General features: G+C 33.8%; 1 protein-coding gene across 1 annotated transcript in view; it reads right to left on the bottom strand.

The window, feature by feature from the left end:
- Positions 1–3,391: 3,391 nt before the first annotated feature.
- LOC143231046 (uncharacterized) overlaps positions 3,392–15,572 on the bottom strand; it is a 65,017-nt gene continuing 52,836 nt past the window's right edge. Inside the window, exon 2 of the mRNA XM_076465549.1 lies at positions 3,392–4,882. Coding sequence (XP_076321664.1) covers positions 3,750–4,457 — 708 coding nt within the window. The 5' untranslated portion in view covers positions 4,458–4,882 and the 3' untranslated portion in view covers positions 3,392–3,749. The remainder of the gene's footprint in view (positions 4,883–15,572) is intronic.

Raw genomic sequence — 15,572 nt, 5'->3', positions numbered from 1 at the left:
GTAAAATTCATACAAAATGAAGTTTATGTCGACATTAAAAAGGTACAGTGAATTTTGTCAGATTCTATAAGCATAAGAATCATTAGTTTGTAAATGACAAGTAGGTGCCCCGCATGGCCAAAGTGTATTAAGGCGTTCGACTTGTAATTCGAAGTCGCGAGTTCGAATCCCGATCGCACCAAACATGTTCGCTCTTTCAACCGTGGGGGCGTTATAATGTGACGGTCAATCCCACTATTCGTTGGTAGAAGAGTAGCCCACGAGTTGGCGGTGGGTGGTGATGACTAGCTGCCTTCTCTCTAGTTTTACACTGCTAATTTAGGAACGGCTCGCGCAGATAGCCCTCGAGTAGCTTTGCGCGAAATTCAAAACAAACAAACAAACAGACAATTAGGTGAAAACGCACGCAATACTTAACAAATTTAATTTTAATCAACGTTACTGTCGTTCTTAATGAAGTCACTATAAAATAAATCTTAGTACTTTAATGGGACTTCTAATTTTTGCGTAATTAACTGTGTTCCATAAAAAGAAAGTCATTTCAAATATTTTATTTCTTACAAATCAATTTTGTAGTAAAGAATAAGTCAAAAATATTTCTCAGTTAATCATTTCTAAATATTGGAAAAAGATTGTTTTTGTTTACAGCTGATATGTATTTAATAAAATACTTTTCAATGTTGTTGTTTAAAATAAAAGATAAACTTGTTTTAATTTTAAGTTTAACAAGATATAAAGAACAAATTTCATCTTAAGAATTTTAATACGCTTAATTTTAATCTTACGTATTCTAGTTTTAGGTTTCTTTAAATTTATTAACTACTAATTCAACGATAAGTTTGAGATTTTATAAACCTAAAATTCGAGGGTCGATCCTAGTACTTAACAAAAAAACAGAACAGTTAATTATATTAGTTATGATATGTGCAATCCTTTTGTGCAGCAGCACCAAAGCAAACAAAGTAAAAACTACAATTTTTTTATACGCATTACGCCAAAAAAAATATTTTTTGCAAATTTTATCAAGATAAATGAAATGCAGTAAAACGTGTGTTCTTTTCTTGGTAGAAAATAATCGAAAGCAAATCACCTGTAAGTAATTAGACAAATTACTCTTGGTTTTACGTTCGAAACTTTGAAAAAAAGTCTTTTTATCTCATATAATTCACTATTTTATTTTAGAGTAATAAGCCACATTAGGCTGTTTACTGTGTCCACCAAGGAAAACCAAATCCGGCATTTTAGCGTTGTAAGTTCGATACCCTATCGCTGACTTACCACGTGAACTGATTTTTTTTTTTTTAATTTTATGGTTGAGATAGGTTTGGAAGTAATCACTTAACAAACTGGGCTTTTTCAATCAGCCTGGTAGCTTGGATTCTAGACACTTATAATCTGTACATGGCGGGGTAGAATCCCTTCACCGGACATGCTTGCCCTTTTAGCCATTGGAGCGTTATAATGTGACATTCAACCCTATTTTTTGTTGGTAAAGAGTAGTGCAAGAGTTGGCGGCAGGTGGTGTTGACTAGTTGACTTCCCTATAGTCTATCGTTTCAAAATTAGTGACAGCTATTGCAGATAGCCGTTGAGTAGCTTTGCGTTAAATTCATAAATAAACAAATAAGTTTTTGTTTATCCATAAGAAATACAAACTTGATATTACAGTACGTAACTTAAAGTCATAAACTTTTATATAAAGTTGAACAAAATCAAACACCAAGATAAGCCCTTAAGTATCTTAACTATAGGGTCGAGAAATACATTTTCAGCTGTGACTTAAAAACTTTTACAATGTTCTTCCCTCTAACATGAGCTTGCTGAATCGATTTTTCGGGGTTCGTAGTTTATTTACCTTCTGAAAAACAGTGTGACAATTCCTAAGGCCTGCGGCCTAAAAGGCTTTCACACTTTGTTGGTTAGGCTTTTGACATAGGAAAGTTTGCTAGCGGCCGCATAACATTTTCAACATTTAAATTTCACTGTACTAACGTCTGTTCTTTTGTTTTTGCTATTAAACCCTGATACCAAAGGCCAATAATTTTACCAAAGTTCGTAATGTAGCTCAGTTATGTTTTCATGTCTTAAAAGACGATATTAAAACAAATAAATGGTAGTAAAGTTATATCTATATATCTATGAACAGTTAATTCTGCTTATACAACCTAACTAGGTGGCCCGGCATGGTCAAGCGTGTTAAGGCGTGCGACTCGTAATCTGAGGGTCGCGGGTTCGCATCCCAGTCGCGCCAAACATGCTCGCCCTTTCAGCCGTGGGGGCGTTATAATTCGTTGCTAAAGAGTAGCCCGGTCAATCCCTAAATTAGGGACTATTCGCGAAATTTGCAAAACAAAAGATAGTAGCCCAAGAAAGTTGGCGAAAATCAAAATAAATAATGTAATTTAAAGGGGTGGTGATGACTAGCTGCCTATTCCTCTAGTCTTATACTGCTAAATTAGGGACGGCTAGCACAGATAGCCCTCGAGTAGCTTTGTGCGAAATTTCCAAACAAACAAACGTATTCTGACTTAAGTCAAAAGTTTAAGTGAGAACTAACCCTAAAGTACACCTTAATTTTTTTAACTGAGAAAATTTATTTATACAGTGACCTAGGTTTTGTGTGTTAAGTTTTACACTTGTAATTTTAATTAATTAAAATAATATAGCCTTGCTGTTGCAGTTTCTTTATTTTTATCAAATGCTTTAAAAGAATAAGATATCAACTAAGAACATTAAGTCCACCTTTCCTTCAAAAGATTAATGTAATTACTTGTGCTGCGCCCCCTTCCTTCAACCTCAACAAACACGTGTCACATGAAACATCTCTCAAGATAGTGCAAAGTGTTACAGTAACAGATGGAAATTGTTCATTTTTTTCACTTTCGATATTTTACCTCGGTTTCTGAACAATTGATCTAAAAATCATGCTTACAGTAACATTACTAAAAACAGAATGATTTTAACTTGGACTTCGCCTAATGTAGATTCGTTTAATAAGTTGAGCAACTAGCATAAAGTTTAATTTATACTATTCGAATTTTATGAGCATATTTTTACAACGCGCCTTCGAAACAAGTAAATGTTAAATTTGGCGTTAGAAATTCGTTTTAACAAACTTTAGAAAAGCCTATCGACGATCCAATTAGGCATCTAATAAATTGATTATAGGCACGCTTACTAAACTTTCTCTCGTATCAGTTGAGGGATTAGTGTGTGTAGAATTTACATGTTTATTCTATCAACTATTTTAATTTTCATGAATTAAGATACTGATTAGGAACTTAATTTTCTAAGTGGTCAAAAAATCGGAAAAGCATCTGAGAAACGTAACACATAGGAAGACGTTAAATCATATTTCATTCGAATAGAATAAATAATAAGAAACTAAAGATCGTGCTTATAAGACACCTGTATAATGATCATCAAAGACACACCACTTACACCTTTTATCTTAACTGTATATAACAATGTCATTGACATACTGTACAACATATACAAAACTTGGAGGTTATGAAACCTAATTCACACTTGACAACAGCTGAAGAGGTTGTGTTTATGGATATTAAGCTGTATGGTTATTGAAAACTCTCACTAGCACCAATCAAGCTATTTCTGGATTTTACAATAAATAATTATTTGCATCTATCAGAACATTTCATCACCGAACTTAAAAGAAGATCTTTTGGAATAATGTTCTGCAGCAGAAAGTTCTGTTGAGGTTTTATTGAAAGGGTGAGATGTTACTACAGCTACTTGTTTGAAGCAGAAGAAGACGGACGTTGGGAATCGACATCTTTGATACATGTTTGTTTAACGGATAATTCTTTGGAAGCATTACTGTTACTTATTTTAATAGCCTGCACTGAACTGGCACTAGATTGAGACTTGGTAGACGTCCTCGTATTTATATCAGTTTTGTCTCTTTGACTCTCTTTTGGTACGCGTACCTTGTCCTCGATACAAATTTCAGACGGCAGAAACAGAGACGACGGGCTTTCCACATACACCGTTAGGGGGATATCAGTTTGATGAGGACACGGAGAGAACGTTGTTTCTAAATGCAAAGAAACACTACCGCTATCAGAAGCAGTGTTAGTGTTGTCGTTTGTGGTAGTACCTCTTGTAGGGAATCCTTCTTGTTGAACTCCAATATCACCATTGGTATAAAATTCTCCATATTTGTCTCTCCCAATCTTATCAGTCTTGCATTTACTTTTGTAAAACAGAAATAAAGTGAAAAGCGTAATCAAACCACCCAGAGTTGCAGCTATTCTTACTCCAGTCATAAAATCATAAGTTTCGTAAAATTCTTTCATTTTCTGATTCTTGTGCTCAGGGGACAGAAAATATGTCTTCGAGAAATGTCTTCTCCAATCCTTCGGATAGATTGGTCTCCATAATAATGATTTATTTTCTGCTCTATCCCGATCTGGTATTGTTGTAGTGAAAACAGCCATGCTTTACCACTTTCCATTGATTAATTTCATGAATAATTGCATCAAAATATTTATCCTTATACTTTCTTTCTCTTCATTGGTTTATTTAGAAATACAACCACCATTTTTCATCAATTTCCTGTTGTCATTTGAAAATTACTCTGACGACGATATTTTCTCTGGATTTTGACACCAAAACATTTATTTTTACCGAGATTTTTCTAATTTAGCTGCTTGAATATGCATTACAATAGTAGCAATTAATATTAAGCGATACTATCTTCGCATTGCATTACTTCAAGATTTCAAAGTATTGTGGTTCTCAACGAAGTTAAACCTTTTTCTAATGATGGTCGATAACACTGAAGAAAAATAGGTGTAGCCCAAACACTCACAAAATATTGTTTATTTTCATCATAGGTCTTTAAGGTTGATTTGGCGCACATCTGAAAAATAAAAATCAAAAGTTATTCCTTATAGTCGCCACTTGTACTGTTATTACTTTAAGAAAGAATAAGCAAGATGATTTTCACCTGTCTGTATTTAAAAATAACTTATCGATAAATATGAATAAAAAGATATTCAACCATCTTGAAAAACATTTAACAAAAGAACATTAAAACTGATGAACTAATTTATACTTACACTTGCTCATATAATTCTCTTTAAAAAATGCAAATTTTGTATTTGCTTAAGAAGATCAAAGAGTTGAGTGTAATATTTCGTTCATTTGCGCAATACGTACATATTATAAATTCATCTGTGTGTCTAAAAACATAACACTAAAACACCTAATTTCGTAAAAATGATTAAACAACATTGAAAACATGTTTCTTAACATACAGTGAAATAAGTTTTATTTAAATGATTGACTGAATTACAACACGTTTTTCTAGAAGAGTTGTGGTTCACTAAAACCTCCGAAAATAAGGAAATTCTGAAACATCTGTTTAGGATATTAAAAGGTTAATATTCATTGTTTTGTAATACACAATTAAAATCTTTATTTAAACCAATCAATTGTTTTAACCCTCCCGTAACACAGCTGCATACCTGCGTACTTGCAACGCTAGAAACTGGATTTTGATATCCCTGGTGGACATATCACTAATAGCCCATTGTGTAGCTTTGTTCTTAGGTTACAAACAAAATACAACATAGTTTCATGTCATCTTCAGGGTGTGAAAAGCTATGGACATGTGACAATAGTTTACAATTCAAAATAGAAGATAATGACATCTACGTATTTTCTGATTTTCTAACACTTCATCTTAATGTAAGATCAACTTGTTTTTGCTGTGTATCTTTATTTCAATAGTTACTCTAATACTTCTAACAGTTACAATATTCGGTCGAACCAAAATGACTATTTTTGTTTCTACTGTATGATACACCAGTATAATTTAGATGTTCAGTTAATGCAGACATTTTCCTTTTGTTTTTAACTTTTATCTTATCTTCATTTATTTTAAATTTTACGTTTTTCTAGTTTGTCTTATGTATGCACGACGATATTCACATTGAAATTTATATATACCTATTAGATTTATTTCATCTTCAGTTTTATTTAATACTTGACTAAGCCTAATGATGAAGATTCTCGTCCTCTGCGCACGTTTAAGAATAACTGCAAAAGTAACAATGAAATATTATATCATCTTCATGCAAATGAATGAAGAATTAAAGTTAGCCTATTTTTACATATATCATATTCTTCTATTCGTATCAATTTTATCGATTTAAGAATAAATAATTTTTACATTTCTCTTTTTTCTTCTATGGCCTGGCATGATCTGGTTTATAGGACATTGGACCCCAATTTACGGGTCTCCTTACCAGATATGCTCGCCCTTTTAACATTGGGAGTGTTATCATGCGACGATCAATCCGATTATTCGTTGGTAAAGGGTAGCCAAATATTTGACGGTGATTGGTGTTGACTGATTGGCTTTTTTCTGGTCTATCACTTCAACATTAAATGCAGCTAAACATATAACCTCCGAGTAATTTTGTATGAAATTCAACAAACAGAAGGTCATCCAGTTTATTAACGTAATAGCAATATAAGGCATGGTTTTAATTTTATATTGAACCTCCCTAGGAAAAAAAACAAACTCTTTAAATGACATGTAGATGGTACCTTCTTAAAGGACAGTTAATTTATTCCAGTCTATAACTCATTGCTCTCTAATACAAGATTTCAAACTAATATCATACTTGATCAAAGTATCATGAAATCTGCCGGTTAAATCGTCCCCACCCACCAATATATCACATTTGGATAAATGTACACGTGTGCTATCAATTCAAAACCAGTGAATGTATTTGTAAATTTCGCACATTAACGCGTACGAGCGAATTGTCCAGCGTTAAACTCCCAGAAACTTTAACCAAATTAAACTATAGGATTGAGTTTTGTTTTATTAAATGTATAAATTCAAAACGTAAAATTTGTGTTCCTTAATTCAACATCACTCATGTTTTATTCATAAGCTGAACTATAACTATAATATAACTCTGTGATAGAGAACTGTTAAGTCCAGTTCGAATCTGCGTGATAATAAAATATTCCCCGTACTTGAAGCTGTGGATGTATTATAGGAGTGACGTTTAATTTCTTAGAGAGGATGGAAGGATGTTGCTGACAGGCTTCCTCTCTTCTGGTGAGAAGTTCAAAATTAAGGCCACAGGCAGATATATATATATATAATTATGAAATTTTAAAATTTAACAATTTATAAGTCATGTAATGTGTCCATCAAAACAGTTATTAAGAAAATCAGGATTTTACTAATTTCAATATTTTCCTAAGATGCTTTTGCAATGAAAAAGGAATTAATAATTAAATGTATCTGCATGTTCTTGATTGCCAGTTGTAATTTTTCAGAGAATGATTTCACAGAAACAAACAAAATAGATGAAATAAAAAAACGAGAGTTTTTTAGTGAAACTTCAAATCTTTAAACGCTTAATTATAAAATTATGAAAGTATATCTTTTATAAACCATCACTTTTCTGAAATAATCTCTGCTGTTACTTTAATCGCAATTGATCCTTCACAAAACCAAAAATGCATATGATCTTTTGGTACTTTTAGACAATGCCATATAATCAGACAAAGATAGAAATATAGTTAGAATGTTTTGCTTGTTTGTTTTTGAATTTCGCACAAAGCTACTCGAGGGCTATCTGCGCTAGCCATCCCTAATTTAGCAGTGTAACACTAGAGGGAAAGCAGCTAGTCATCACCACCCACCGCCAACTCTTGGGCTACTCTTTTACCAACGAATAGCAAGATTGACCGTCACATTATAACGCCCCCACGACTGAAAGGGCGAGCATGTTTGGTGCGACGGGGATGCGAACCCGCGACCCTCGGATTACGAGTCGCACGCCTTAACCCACCTGGCCATGCCGGGCCTATATAGTTAGAGAGTTTTACTGACAAGCAAATCTAATTATAACAAATTATGATGAGGTTTAAACTCGTTTGGACATTTGTTGCACAAAGATAACTTTTTATAACTAAAGCTAATTTATTGCTGTATATTACGCAACTGATATTTGTAAATAATTTCAATGTGTTAAAGCAAATAAAATATTCTGGGTCAAAGTGAGAGTAGCTAAACGTTTTCTAAAATGACATCTCGGAATTGAAGGTGTGTTTGTTTCTTTAGATTTCCGCAATGTTATTCGAATATTATATACCAACCGTCCCTTATTATGAAATAATAAACTAGAAGGGAAGCAACTAGTCAACACAGCTCACCGATAATTTTTGGTCTACTCTTGTCCGAGTTAAATGTAAAATTCAACAGTTACTCTTATAACTCACCTACAGTTTTAAAGTGAGAAGCTCAATTTTATTATTATTATTAGTTTTCTGGTTGTTGTTTTTTTTCGATAACGTGATGAGAACTGTGGGGTCTCAGCTTCACAATCCATCACATTAACCATTGGACAGCGTTCAATCTGGAATGGAATGGTTAAAGGATTACATTGAAATGTTGTTTTTACTACAACAAATCATTGCTGCCTAAATACTAAGTAAGTCTTCCGATACATCTTGTTAAATCGTGTAAGTTATTTCAACATCCGCTTCCAAAGTAGCCAACTGTAGAATGACTGGAAAATAACCAGCTACTGATCTTATTTAATCATTTGTATTTGGTTTAAATTTCACACAAAGCTACATAAAGGCTATGTGCGTTAACCATCTCTAATTTAGCAGTGGAAGACTAGAGGGAAAGCACTTAGTCATCGCCACCCACAACTAACTCTTGAGCTATTCTTTTATGAACGAATACTGGGATTGTCTGAAACATTATAACACCCCTACGGCTGACACGGCGAGTATATTTTGTGGGACGGGGATTCGAACCAAGTTTCGACACTCCTGATGGGCACAGCACAGGTAGCTCACTGTATAGCTTTGTAGTTAACAAACAATAATTTATTTTCTCACTTTTCAATATTAGTGACGGCATTTCTATCAGTAAAGCTGTTATTTATTACTTCAATTGACAGGTGGATCATTGATTAGGACACTGGTTACTTTTAGAATAATGAATAAATAGTCGAAACTCTCACACACGCTTGCGTTGAAAATTAAAATTGGCATGCTTGTGAAAATGGAAGGTTTTGCGCATGTCGTTATATGCGCTACTGTATTGAAAATTATATGCGTTTGTAAGAAAGGGAAATTTTTATGGGCATCCACTGTACGACTATAGATATTCAATAACATACTATTCATAAATTTATAAATGTGCATAACAGCAGGAATGGGACAAATGATAGAGATCAGTGATCGAATACAAATACAAAAACAAATACGGGGAAAATGCTAAGTATTCGAATACGAATGCATTAGGAATGTATTTGTGAATTCATTCGTGACTGTTTTGTGAGATAACATGTAATAATGATAAAACAGTAGACAGTAATATTTCAATACTATTATTTTATGAAACAAACAAAGTTTGAACAATAATAACAGTTTTAGAATAAACAAATATATTTTTAAAGGAGACATATATAGATATTATAACTGTCCTTTGTTCTTAATGAACATCAGTCTTTCAAATGTTCTGTCAGTTAGTTGACAGCGATCAAATCTGAGGGTTTTTGCCTCCGATTCTAAACAAACGCTCAATGGAAATGGAGAACGCTGGGACACTCAAGTATCGTTTTACTAGTAGAGATAGCTTTGGAAAGATTTTTTCACAGATCTTCCAATAATCTAGAGGGTCACTTTCTTCAAGAATAAAAGGACCGCCGAGAAAGATGTAATGGTGTATATTTTATTGTTATAGTAAAGCCACATTGGGCTCTCAGCCGTGTCCACCGAGGGAAGTCCTCTGAATATGGTATGGCTGGTTTCCTAGAGGCAGCAGAGAAACTAAAGAGCTTACATATTTTTCGAAGGAGATATTTACAGTCTTATTTTGGTTGTAGAATTATTTGTTGAGGAAACGTTCTTGACTTTTTTGTACAGGATCATTCAGTTGGATTCGCAGGATATATGTCTAGTGCAACACTAGTCAAGTTTAAATCTAGGATCCAATACTGAGTCATCCAGATTTGAACAGATTTCTTCAGTGCAGAGACAAGATTGGACTGTATGCTGCCAGTCTCAGTCATCAGTGCTTAAACACATGACACTACATAACTGATGATAACAATGTTCTGACCCTGGATGACCTTTGTTGCATCTTTAGTAGGTATCAGTATTATTACCAAATCTGCAAGCACAGTTTAATCATGAAAAGTAAGTTTCAATGTACCAGAACCTAACTTATCCATCTCCTCCTGAAGAATCTTCAATCAAGACGTAATCATCTTAATTTCTGAGTTCCATTGTGTTGGTATTTCGAGTGAAGGAGACGAAAGTTAATGCTTTGTAAATTACTTTCAGCAGTAGTCCAGATCTTTTATGCCATTCCTGACCACTAGCTGTAACGTGTGGGAAAAAGAGGGATTAAGTTCAGGAAAAAATCGGATAACTTTAGATTTAGATTCCTCCGAAAGTTCATCTTCTGCATCATTATTTATAGATGAACTATCAGCATCTCTCACACTAGGTAATGTCGTGCGGCTTAAATCCAGGCAAACAGAAAGCCTTGATCACATTGTTAAAATAATAATAATAATATGATAAAATAATTATTATTTTATCATACTGAGCTGAATTTTATCAGATGTGTGACACCCCTGAAACGCTGACCTACTAGCATGAATGTTTGCATTTTCCAGCCATATATAAATTTTCCAGTGACTCCATGGAAGGTGAGCATTTGCCTGCTACTCCAGATATCCATAGTGGCATTGATGTTGGATACAAGCTGAAGTAGAGAGATGATTTTTTGTTGGACTTCATCAGATTTGCTCTCGAACAATATTGTGGACAAGTGCTTGCAGCTGGGAAGAATATACCGAGAATCCGCTGGTATATTTTTTTATTCCATTTCTGAGAAGGGTTAAAGCGAACTGGCAATAAATTTGGCAAGTTTGTTAGTGATTAGTGATGTACTTCTGATGAGGGCGTGTATAATCATTATAGATATCCATTATTGTGCATGTCACGATATGTTTAACAAGTTAATTCAAAATTTAATTAAAGTACTTTTTGTTCTTATTATAACAATTGATATTGCAAAAGTTCGCAGCTAATAATTCATATTGTAACATTATATAAGTTTTAGATTCTTAGTTTTATAAAACAGTTTAAAAAACCTGAATTTCCCCTAATGTGACAAATATGACTTTTTTTTTTTACTTTAAGTATCCCCTCTTCTGCAATTTATTTACTACTCCTGCAAGAAGTGCGAGACTTAACGTAAATTACCCATTATAATATTGTCATCGTTCAGACAAAGCATATTTTTCATAGCCTTCAATTTTGTTTGGTTACATAGTCATCAAATAGAAAATTCAACGTTTCTTGTCGAACCCACATGTCACATAATCTTTTTCAGGATTTGAATAGCTTTCTCTGAAGTTCAATGCTACATTATTCATCACCAATAGAAGCTTTCCATGTGTCAAATGACGTATTATATTGCACTGTATTCTGTACTAAAAGATAAAGTAACGTAAATATGTAATAATGACAATATAGAAATTTGATAAGTACAAAAATTGATATTCATTCCTATAGTATTAATTATTGTTAGTATCGTTCAACGAATACAGATACTATGCTAATTAATTATAGCACACATTATTCAATTTTCCTATCAAAATATTTGAGAACAAGTACAAATAATCCAAAAGCTGTATTCGTATACGAATACTCCATATCTGCATATCAATAGACAGAGTTCTGTTGTTGTTGTTTTGTGTTTTTTATTTGCTTGTTTCAGAAGGTTTGCGAAAAACGACACATAGGCTATCATTGTATAATCATCCTTAATTTTGAAGTGAGAGATTAGAGGGGCGACAACTAGTTAAGAGCACCCTTTGCCAACACTTGACATACTCTTGTTTGTGGGATTTTGCCGTCATTCTTATATTACACCCACGGCCCCAAAGTACATAGTGCGTTTTTGCCAAAATGGGTCACGAATCACATGTTATTAGTTTGTCCAGTCTGTTCACACTAACCACTTGGCTTTGTCCATTTTAGCTTTCTAAATGGAAGGATTTTAGGAGACAATGAAAACATGTATTAATCAATATACATTCGTGAAAACAAAACAATATGAAAGTGATAACTTTATGTACTTAAAACACTGATAAGATTTGCCCTAAAAACCCTAAAATACCATATTTTTTAAAAATAGATCATTCTTAAAAGACTGTGTGAAGAGGGTTAGTTATGTTTGCTACCACAGATTTGACAAGAAGAGTTGGTGTTGTTTTGAATTAAGCACAAAGCTACACAATAGATTATCTGTGCTCTGCCCACCAAATGTATCGAAACCCGGTTTTTAGAGTCCGCAGACATGCCGCTGTGCCACTGGGGGCGACTACAAGAGTCAGTCTAGATATTTAATGTTTTACAGTTATAAAATGATAGTGGTTAATTGAGTTGTGAGTTTAAAACAAAGTATACAATAAAACGTTAAGTTATTCTCGCACGTGAAAATGATAAAAACGAAAATTGTTTTGTTGGTTTTTGAATTTCGCGCAAAACTACACAAGGGCTATCTGCGCTAGCCGTCCCTGATTTAGCAGTGTAAGACTAGAGGGAAGGCAGCTAGTCATCACCACCCACCGCCAACTCTTGGGCTACTCTTTTACCAACGAATAGTGGGATTAAACTTAACATTATAACGCTCTCACGGCTGAAAGGGCGAGCATGTTTGGAGCGACCGGGATTTGAACCTGCAACCCTCAGATTACGAGTCGAACGCCTTAACTCAACAGGCCATGCTCGGCCTTTTAACTTGAATCAATAAGGTTTTAAAATTAGTGAAGTCAACAGTATGTGAGATATCTCATAATGCATTTTGGTTTAACATAATCTAAAGTTCGGTTTTGACATGTTTCAAAGTATTAAGCATGTGGATCTGTGTATTGCTTAAAGATTAACCTACCTGAGTAGTGGATTTTTGGGAGGGATGCGCTATAAACGCGTTTGACAGATCATACTGTTCGTTTACCAAATTAGTCCAAGTGTTAGCTATCGATTAGCTGCCTTCTGTCTAGTATATAAGTTTAAAATTCGGAAAGGCTGGGTGCGGGTGACCGTTATGTAGTAAAACGTATTTTAAAACAAAAAGTTAGGAAGTAGAAATTGAAGTACCAAAACATATAGAAGTTAGACAGAAGTGGGAGGGACAACATTACAACACATTGAATGTTTTGACGTGGTGCAGCCTAATAGTGGGTGCAGCCATAGTTCCACCCATTTCTAAGTCTTGAGGCTTTTGTATTTTAACTCAGTAATTTTTAAATTCAATTTAAGTCGTTTATAGCTAGATTTCTCCGTTATCAGTGTTGTTTCAGCAATCAAGTACAGATACATGTGTGTAATCAAATTATGTGACACGAACGAAATGCATGACCATTATAAATAGGATGCTTGATGTCAAAGTAAGACAGAAAGCTCTAACAGTCGTACCTTCATAATTTGCTTATTGGAGACATTATAGCCATCTGACTGGTAAGGGGTGAGCCAAAAGAATAGTACCAAAACTGCTGATTTTTAAATAGTTTTATATTTGTTTAGTATTTATAAAATATTAGTTTCTGATAAAACCCAATTCAAGTCTATAGATGGATAAAAGTTGAAAGTAAAACAAATTGTGAATATCATTGTTATTTGCTCTATATTTAAGTTTTCTAGTTTCATTACGAAGACTTAAGAAGTTGTAAAAAGAAAAATACTGAACCTGAAATATATTGTTCATTGACAAAATTGGTTGTTTTTTATTTACAGTTTTGGCTAAAATGTTTACATATTTTGTAACAAATTAGATTATTGCTATTAAGATGAAATACAAATACATTTGGAGCTGTTAAACTGAAAAAAGCATATTATATTAAACATATAATTATGTTATTTGAGACAGGTTCTATAGACATTGCGAACAATTTATTAGAACAGTAAACAATTTTATCACATGAATTGTAAAAAATAAAGGGTGTATTTCAACATTTCATCTGTCGCAATAAAACCTAACCAAAACGTATATAATAACAAAGTATAACATCACATTATTATAAATAGCATTTTAACTTTATGTCTGTTCATATTAAACATTTATTATTCGGTTGGTCCTCTTCTTACTTTAAGAATCTCCTGACGGCGATGTAGCATTCTTTTGACGATGTTATTGAGGTAATGCACTGAGATTTCATCCAAAATTGTTACTAGAAGTCTCAAAACGTAGCTGCAGCATCTGAGTTTGTTACATGTTTAACAATCTTCTAGCTCAGTTCTGCTCAACAGTTTTCAGTGGGATTGTAACCTGTTACATTATTGTCCATGACAAGCTTATAACGTCCTTGTGGTCGAGATAATCTTGTGCAATATATGTACTGCGGACAATGACATTGTTACCCTGGAACACGAAGTTACTGCGAAACTTTGTTTTACAATAAGACAGACATATTATCTCCATGTTATACTTCTAGAAGACACTTTCCTAGAGAATATGAAGAGCGGTTTTTCCACCATGATGAATAGCTGTCCAAACACATACTGCACAACCTCCTTTGTTTTTCCAGTGAGAAAGGCAGTCTTCCCTTTTCTATTTTCCAGACAAACAAAGAACACACATCATTCCGTGAGCTTTAACAGACCGGAAACAGGAGTCATCTGAACAGACGCCATGTTGCCATTGGAAGTTGGTATGTTGTCTTGGCCAGGTAATGCAGTGACAATATTGAATCCTGTTTAATACCGGTTCGTAGATAGCCGTTATTGCACTTGAAAAATAACCTTGGTTGGTTATTATGCTATTCACTGTCCTTCTGGCTACTGTGAAGTGAATCTGTTCATGCCACTTCTGTCGTAAGACCTCTTCTGATCTTGATCTGTTCTTAAAACATGGTCATCTCGGAACTTCTTTGGAACAATGTTTCTTGTGGTCCGATTACATTTCCAAATTCTGGACACAGTACACCGTGGTTACCCTATTGTTCTGGTAATGTCCGTTTGCTTCATACCTTTTTAGATAGTCGAATGATTTAATAATCTATAATTTCTGGCACATGACGAGGATGATTTTACATGAAGAATAGAGAAATTGTGTGAACAAAGCACGTCCTGTTGATGAACAAATGCTCAAAACAACTTACACAGACCAGAATAACAATTTGTACATGTTTGTACAATCATATACTACCTTCCCTGTCACTATTCAGGCATTTATTCAATAACTACTCCATGACAATGGAGAATAACATCAGTATAGAACAGAGAGCAAATATTTTGGCCAAGACCATAATGTGTTATCAATATTCTAATGTGCAACATTCTTCTTAAACTAGGTGTGCTTCAAAAGGATCTTCTAAAGTGTTAAAAACACATAAAACAATGTAAAAAATGTTTTTACTTCTTACTTTTGAAGTTAACATGTTAAGATCTGTTGTAGCCTACAAAGTGTATAATTGTCTCGTGATTTATGGCATGCTTACATTTTACTGATGCCACAACGGTACAAATTACAACGTTAAGCGTCCCTT

Source organism: Tachypleus tridentatus, chromosome 10 (assembly GCF_004210375.1).
Source record: "Tachypleus tridentatus isolate NWPU-2018 chromosome 10, ASM421037v1, whole genome shotgun sequence".
NCBI classification, from domain to species: domain Eukaryota; kingdom Metazoa; phylum Arthropoda; class Merostomata; order Xiphosura; family Limulidae; genus Tachypleus; species Tachypleus tridentatus.
This window is presented reverse-complemented; position numbering and strand designations above follow the sequence as displayed.